The sequence below is a fragment of the Hemiscyllium ocellatum genome, unplaced genomic scaffold (assembly GCF_020745735.1).
Source record: "Hemiscyllium ocellatum isolate sHemOce1 unplaced genomic scaffold, sHemOce1.pat.X.cur. scaffold_775_pat_ctg1, whole genome shotgun sequence".
NCBI lineage: Eukaryota > Metazoa > Chordata > Chondrichthyes > Orectolobiformes > Hemiscylliidae > Hemiscyllium > Hemiscyllium ocellatum.
Window position 1 is genome coordinate 116,683 of NW_026869227.1, and position 8,176 is coordinate 124,858.

General features: G+C 56.1%; 1 protein-coding gene across 1 annotated transcript in view; it reads right to left on the bottom strand.

Annotated features, from left to right (window-relative positions):
- LOC132814269 (disco-interacting protein 2 homolog B-A-like) overlaps positions 1-8,052 on the bottom strand; it is a gene marked incomplete at its 5' end in the record, with an annotated part of 24,611 nt that extends 16,559 nt beyond the window's left edge. The window contains 4 exons of the mRNA XM_060823456.1: positions 78-208; positions 1,950-2,059; positions 6,839-6,950; positions 7,927-8,052. Coding sequence (XP_060679439.1) covers positions 78-208; positions 1,950-2,059; positions 6,839-6,950; positions 7,927-8,052 — 479 coding nt within the window. The remainder of the gene's footprint in view (positions 1-77; positions 209-1,949; positions 2,060-6,838; positions 6,951-7,926) is intronic.
- Between the last annotated feature and the right edge of the window lie 124 nt (positions 8,053-8,176).

Genomic DNA, 8,176 nt, shown 5'->3' on the forward strand with positions numbered 1-8,176 from the left:
ACCCCCCTCCAGCCCCCTACACTCCCTCCCTATCTCTGTGTGTGTCACCTCCCCGGCCCCCTACACCCCTGCCTTACCCACACAGACACCAGACAGCAAACCCGAGCCCGCAGTAGGGGTCCAGGCAGACGGTGATCTGTCGGCTGGAGTAGAGCTCACACTGTAGCTTCACCGAGCGACACACGGCTCCGACCGCAGCGTGAGAGACCTGGGGGTGGGGGGTGGGGAGGGAGAGACAGTCAGAGAGAGGGACAGAGAGAGAGAGAGAGGGAGAGACAGAGAGAGAGAGAGACAGGGAGAGAGAGAGACAGGGAGAGAGAGAGACAGGGAGGGAGAGACAAGGAGGGAGAGACAGAGAGAGAGAGACAGGGAGGGAGAGACAGGGAGGGAGAGACAGAGAGAGAGAGAGACAGGGAGGGAGAGACAGGGAGGGAGAGACAGTGAGAGAGAGAGAGGGGGAGGGAGAGACAGAGAGAGAGAGGGACAGAGAGAGAGAGACCGAGAGAGAGAGGGAAAGAGACATAGAGAGAAAGAGAGACAGAGATAGAGAGAGAGACAGAGAGAGAGAGAGACACAGAGTGAGAGAGTCATAGAGAGAAAGAGAGACAAAGAGAGAGAGCGAGAGAGACATAGAGAGAAAGAGAGACAGAGAGAGAGAGAGAGAGACAGAGAGAGAGACAGAGACAGAGAGACAGAGACAGAGAGAGTTAGAGAGAGAGGGACAGAGAGACAGAGATAGAAACAGAGAGAGAGAGACAGAGATAGAGACAGAGAGAGAGAGACAGAGAGAGACAGAGAGAGAGCGAGAGAGACATAGTGAGAAAGAGAGACACAGAGAGAGAGACAGACAGACAGAGAGAGCGACAGCGGGAGAGAGAAAGACAGACAGAGAAAGAGAGACAGAGAGAGAGAGACAGAGAGAGATAGAGAGAGACAGAAGAGAGAGAGAGAGAGAGACAGAGAGAGAGAGACAGGGAGAGAGACAGAGAGAAAGAAACAGCGAGCGAGAGAGACAGAGAGAGCGAGAGAGGCAGAGAGAAAGAGACAGAGAGAGGGAGAGACAGAGAGAAAGAATGAGTGGGAGAGAGAGAGAGAGAGAGAGGGTCAGTCCAGAGAGATAGAGACGCCCCCCACTTCTCGAGAGATGCAGACACCTCCCTCTCCCCGAGAGACAGAGACACACCTCCATGCGTGCACCTTGTAACTGTGTGTGTGTGTGTGTGTGTGTGCACGTGTGTGTGTATCGAGTGTGGGTGTGTGCATATTGAGAGTGTGTGTATTGAGTGTGAGAGTGTGCATATTGAGAGTGTGTGTGTGTATCGAAAGTGTGTGTGCATATTGAGTGTGTGTGTGTGTGTATATCGAGAGTGTGTGTATTTTGAGAGTGTGTGTGTGTGTATCGAGAGTGTGTGTGAGCATATTGAGAGTGTGTATATTGAGAGTGGGTGTGTACATATTGAGAGTGGGTGTGTGCATCGAGAGTGGGTGTGTGTATATTGAGAGTGTGTGTGTGCATATTGAGAGTGTGTATCGAGAGTGGGTGTGTGCATATTGAGTGTGTGTGTGTATCGAGAGTGAGTGTGTGCATATTGAGAGTGTGTGTATCGAGAGTGGGTGTGTGTATATCAAGAGTGGGTGTGTATACTGAGAGTGTGTGTATTGAGAGTGTGTGTGTGCATATTGAGAGTGTGTATTGAGTATGGGTGTGTGTATATTGAGAGTGTGTGTGTGTGTGATCCGTACCCCACCCCTCAGTGTGAGGTGGGATGGGGTTGTGGTTGGGGACTGGGTGTGTGTATATTGAGAGTGTGTGTATCGAGAGTGTGTGTGTGTGTGTATATTGAGAGTGTCTGTGTGTGTGTGATCCGTACCCCCCCCCTTCAGCGTGAGGTGGTTGGAGGGGGAATGGGGCTGTGGTTGGGGAGTGTGTATGGAGTTGCCCTCCCTACCTTCACCCCTGTCAGCATGCCTGTGGTGGAGATACTGAAGTCCAGGTACGCCAACATCTCGGGTGTGGGTGGCTTATAGATGCTGGACAGCTTCCTGCGCGGTAGGTCATCTGGAAAAGGAGGGGATGGAGGGGTGGGGAGTTAATCAAACACAGGAGCTGTTTCCCACACGGACTGGGGAGCGCGGGAAGGTCAGCGCGGTGGCGGGGTTCGGTGGAATGAAGGGGGTGGGTGGGAGGGTGGACGCGACCGGACAGAAGATCCCGAGGTACGTCGCTCCAAAACATTGCCGGGGGGGTGGGCCGCGGAGGGGTTGAGAATCTATTCCTGACGAGTTGGGCAGAGTCAGTATCGACCAGGAGGTTACAATCGGGTGTTTGTGAAATGGGGACAGGGCAGAGGGGCAACCGACAACATTGCGTGGTCCCTTTACAAGATTGTGTTTTTTTTTCTCCCCACAACTGGTGCCTACAGGTTTAAAATGGATGTCTGTGAGCAGCAGCTTTTTTCGGAGGGGTTGGAGGTGTAGGGGAGAGAAACGATCACCGGGCAGAGTAATTATAGCCCGGGAGTCAGGACATTACAATCAGGTGTTTGTAAAATCCAAAACAGAGGGGGAGGGGAGGATGGACCGCTTTGCGTGGTCCCTCTAAAAAACCTGAAGCTTTTTGTGCGTGAGAAGGCCAGGCAGTTAGTGGCATCATCGAGGGGATAAAAAGGGACACAGACCCCACAGCTCACTGCCCACCCAGCTCCGCTCATCAGAGAAAGTCACGGGCTCACACTCCCTCCTCATCCGCCTCCCTGTGTCTGCGTAAATTTCCTCCCACAGTTGAGAAGATGTGCAGGTTAGGGTGGGATTGGCCGTGCTAAATTGTCCCTGTAGTGCCCAGGGATGTACAGGTTAGGGTGGGATTGGCCGTGCTAAATTGTCCCCGTAGTGCCCAGGGATGTGCAGGTTAGGGTGGGATTGGCCGTGCAAATTGTCCCCGTAGTGCCTAGGGATGTGCAGGTTAGGGTGGGATTGGCCGTGCTAAATTGTCCCGTAGTGCCCAGGGATGTACAGGTTAGGGTGGGATTGGCCGTGCTAAATTGTCCCCGTAGTGCCCAGGGATGTGCAGGTTAGGGTGGGATTGGCTATGCTAAATTGTCCCGTAGTGCCCAGGGATGTGCAGGTTAGGGTGGGATTGGCCGTGCTAAATTGTCCCATAGTGCCCAGGGATGTACAGGTTAGGGTGGGATTGGCCGTGCTAAATTGTCCCGTAGTGCCCAGGGATGTGCAGGTTAGGGTGGGATTGGCCGTGCTAAATTGTCCCGTAGTGCCCAGGGATGTGCAGGTTAGGGTGGGATTGGCCGTGCTAAATTGTCCCCGTAGTGCCCAGGGATGTGCAGGTTAGGGTGGGATTGGCCGTGCTAAATTGTCCATGTAGTGCCCAGGGATGTGCAGGTTAGCGTGGCTTTGGCCGTGCTAAATTGTCCCCGTAGTGCCCAGGGATGTGCAGGTTAGGGTGGGATTGGCCGTGCTAAATTGTCCCCGTACTGCCCAAGGATGTACAGGTTAGGGTGGGACTGGCTGTGCTAAATTGTCCCGTAGTGCCCAGGGATGTGCAGGTTAGGGTGGGTTTGGCCATGCTAAATTGTCCCCGTAGTGCCCAGGGATGTGCAGGTTAGGGTGGGATTGGCCGTGCTAAATTGTCCCATAGTGCCGAGGGATGTGCAGGTTAGGGTGGGATTGGCCGTGCTAAATTGTCCCTGTAGTGCCCAGGGATGTGCAGGTTAGGGTGGGATTGGCCGTGCTAAATTGTCCCGTAGTGCCCAGGGATGTACAGGTTAGGGTGGGATTGGCCGTGCTAAATTGTCCCCGTCATGCCCAGTGATGTGCAGGTTAGGGTGGGATTGGCCGTGCAAATTGTCCCCGTAGTGCCCAGGGATGTGCAGGTTAGGGTGGGATTGGCCGTGCTAAATTGTCCCGTAGTGCCCAGGGATGTACAGGTTAGGGTGAGATTGGCCGTGCTAAATTGTCCCCGTAGTGCCCAGGGATGTACAGGTTAGGGTGGGATTGGCCGTGCAAAATTGTCCCGTTGTGCGCAGGGATGTGCTGGTTAGGGTGGGATTGGTCGTGCTAAATTGTCGCGTAGTGCCCAGGGATGTACAGGTTAGGGTGGGATTGGCCGTGCTAAATTGTCCCCGTAGTGCCCAGGGATGTGCAGGTTAGGGTGGGATTGGCCGTGCTAAATTGTCCCCATAGTGCCCAGGGATGTGCAGGTTAGGGTGGATTGGCCGTGCTAAATTGTCCCGTAGTGCCCAGGGATGTGCAGGTTAGGGTGGGATTGGCCGTGCTAAATTGTCCCCGTAGTGCCCAGGGATGTGCAGGTTTGGGTGGGATTGGCCGTGCTAAATTGTCCCGTAGTGCCCAGGGATGTGCAGGTTAGGGTGGGATTGGCCGTGCTAAATTGTCCCCGTAGTGCCCAGGGATGTGCAGGTTTGGGTGGGATTGGCTGTGCTAAATTGTCCCATAGTGCCCAGGTATGTACAGGTTAGGGTGGGATTGGCCATGCTAAATTGTCCCCGTAGTGCCCAGGGATGTACAGGTTAGGGTGGGATTGGCCGTGCTAAATTGTCCACGTAGTGCCCAGGGATGTACAGGTTAGGGTGGGATTGGCCGTGCTAAATTGTCCCGTAGTGCCCAGGGATGTACAGGTTAGGGTGGGATTGGCCGTGCTAAATTGTCCCCATAGTGCCCAGTGATGTGCAGGTTAGGGTGGGATTGGCCGTGCAAATTGTCCCCGTAGTGCCCAGGGATGTGCAGGTTAGGGTGGGATTGGCCGTGCTAAATTGTCCCGTAGTGCCCAGGGATGTACAGGTTAGGGTGGGATTGGCCGTGCTAAATTGTCCCCGTCATGCCCAAGGATATACAGGTTAGGGTGGGATTGGCCGTGCTACATTGTCCCGTAGTGCCCAGGTATGTGCAGGTTAGGGTGGGATTGGTCGTGCTAAATTGTCCCCGTAGTGCCCAGGGATGTGCAGGTTAGGGTGGGATTGGCCGTGCTAAATTGTCCCCGTAGTGCCCAGGGATGTGCAGGTTAGGGTGGGATTGGCCGTGCTAAATTGTCCCCGTAGTGCCCTGGGATGTGCAGGTTAGTGTGGATTGGCGGTGCTAAATTGTTCCCGTAGTGCCCAGGGATGTGCAGGTTAGGGTGGGATTGACCGTGCTAAATTGTCCCCGTAGTGACCAGGGATGTGCAGGTTAGTGTGCGTTTGGCCGTGCTAAATTGTCCCGTAGTGCCCAGGGATGTGCAGGTTAGGGTGGGATTGGCCGTGCTAAATTGTCCCTGTAGTGCCCAGGGATGTGCAGGTTAGGGTGGGATTGGCCGTGCTAAATTGTCCCCGTAGTGCCCAGGGATGTGCAGGTTAGGGTGGGATTGGCCGTGCTAAATTGTCCCCGTAGTGCCCTGGGATGTGCAGGTTAGTGTGGATTGGCGGTGCTAAATTGTTCCCGTAGTGCCCAGGGATGTGCAGGTTAGGGTGGGATTGACCGTGCTAAATTGTCCCCGTAGTGACCAGGGATGTGCAGGTTAGTGTGCGTTTGGCCGTGCTAAATTGTCCCGTAGTGCCCAGGGATGTGCAGGTTAGGGTGGGATTGGCCGTGCTAAATTGTCCCTGTAGTGCCCAGGGATGTGCAGGTTAGGGTGGGATTGGCCGTGCTAAATTGTCCCATAGTGCCCAGGGATGTACAGGTTAGGGTGGGATTGGCCGTGCTAAATTGTCCCATAGTGCCCAGGGATGTGCAGGTTAGGGTGGGATTGGTCGTGCTAAATTGTCTCATAGTGCCCAGGGATGTACAGGTTAGGGTGGGATTGGCCGTGCTAAATTGTCCCCGTAGTGCCCAGGGATGTGCAGGTTAGGGTGGGATTGACCGTGCTAAATTGTCCCCGTAGTGCCCAGGGATGTGCAGGTTAGGGTGGGATTGGCCGTGCTAAATTGTCCCCGTAGTGCCCAGGGTGTGCAGGTTAGGGTGGGATTGACCGTGCTAAATTGTCCCCTTAGTGCCCAGGGATGTGCAGGTTAGGGTGGGATTGGCCGTACTAAATTGTCCCGGTAGTGCCCAGTGATGTGCAGGTTAGGGTGGGATTGGCCGTGCAAATTGTCCCCGTAGTGCCCAGGGATGTGCAGGTTAGGGTGGGATTGGCCGTGCTAAATTGTCCTGTAGTGCCCAGGGATGTACAGGTTAGGGTGGGATTGGTCGTGCTAAATTGTCCCGTAGTGCCCAGGGATGTACAGGTTAGGGTGGAATTGACCGTGCTAAATTGTCCCGTCGTGCCCAGGGATGTGCAGGTTAGGATGGGATTGGCCGTGCTAAATTGTCCCGTCGTGCCCAGGGATGTGCAGGTTAGGGTGGGATTGGCCGTGCTAAATTGTCCCATAGTGCCCAGGGATGTGCAGGTTAGGATGGGATTGGCCGTGCTAAATTGTCCCCGTAGTGCCCAGGGATGTGCAGGTTAGGGTGGGATTAGCCGTGCTAAATTGTCCCTGTAGTGCCGAGGGATGTACAGGTTAGGGTGGGATTGGCCGTGCTAAATTGTCCCCGTAGTGCCCAGGGATGTACAGGTTAGGGTGGGATTGGCCGTGGCAGTGCACTTAGTTGAAATAAAACTTGGAAGCCTTTTCCCCTGAGCCCTTGCCTGTTCGCTGTCATCAATCTGGCTCTGGAACTCACCCCCGACCAGACGTTTCGGAGTCTGTGTCTTTTACAACCCCTTCGTAGTGGGAAAAGGGATACGAGGCCGGCTGATCCCTTGTCCAAGGAGCGTTGGGGTCAGACGCAGCAGGGAGCGGGGGCTGAGGGCTAAGACCGACGCCGACCCCCCCCCACCGAGCTGTCAACTCACCGGTGTCTACGATCGTGGGCCAGCTCTTCAGTTCCACGGTGCTCCCAGCGTCCTTTGACTTGATCAGTCTTGAATAGGCCTGGGTGGTCAGGATGCAGACCGCTTTGCTGACCTGGTTTCGAAGTGGGTGGGGTGGGCAGGGCGGAGGGGTTAGGGTTCGGTTGGGGAGACACAGAGGGGCGACAGGTCAGTCCCACGGCGAATCTTGAGGGGAGGCACTGCATTTTCCGAGGGCGTCTGTGCAAAGGGACGGCATTCCGCCACCGGACCCAACAACCCCGAGCGCGTCACGTTCCCCCGACGACCGCTCAGCGTTCAGCTCCGTCGCACAAACCGGCTCCTTACATCCCGAAACGTTTCGGGTCCGAACGCGACGGGATCTGGGCAATATCCATCCTCAGTCTGACGAGGGGCGGGGAACATTCAACCCACCCCCACCCCAGGCTCTATCCGTCTCCAACAAGAGAGAGAGAGAGAATCTAACCATCGCCCCCTTGACGTTCAATGGCGTTACCGTCACTGAATCCCCTTCCCCCCACTATCAACATCCTGGGGGTTACCGTCTCCAACGAGAGAGAGAGAGAGAATCTAACCATCGCCCCCTTGACGTTCAATGGTGTTACCGTCACTGAATCCCCCTCCCCCCCCACTATCAACATCCTGGGGGTTCCCATTGAGCAGAAACTGAACTGGGACCCAGCCCCATATCAATCCTGTGGCTCCAGGAGCAGGTCAGAGGCTGGGAATCCTGCAGCGAGTCACTCCCCTCCTCACTCCCTCCCTCCCTCCGAAACCCTGTCCCACCATCGACAAGGCACGGGTCAGGGGGGTTGAGGGAACACTCGCCCAGACAGAGGGGGAGGGGGGGTTCCCACACACACACTCGAGAAGCTCCACGCTATCTGGTGTCGGGGTGGGGGTGAGGGGAAAGGGAGCAACCCCATCCCACCCCCTCGATCTTCTCCCTCTCCCCGTCAACCTCCTGCACACCCTCCCCCAAACCTGGACGCGTGGGACCCACATGGCGCTGAGGGTGGTCCGGAAATTCCCGAGGGTGCGGCGGGCCGGGTCAGGGGTGAGGTACGTACATCAACGATCATCTTGACAGTGGGGAGGGTGGCAGACAGGCTCTGGGGGTGGGGGGGTCTGACGGTCACAGGGACACAGCCGGCATACAGACACCCATAGAACGCAGCGATCAACTCGATCCCTGTGGGGAGGGAGGGGGAGAGAGGGGGGGAGAGAGGGGGGAGAGAGGGAGGAGAGAGGGGGGGGAGAGGGGGGAGAGAGGGGGAGAGAGGGGGGAGAGAGGTGGGGAGGGGGGGAGAGAGAGAGGGG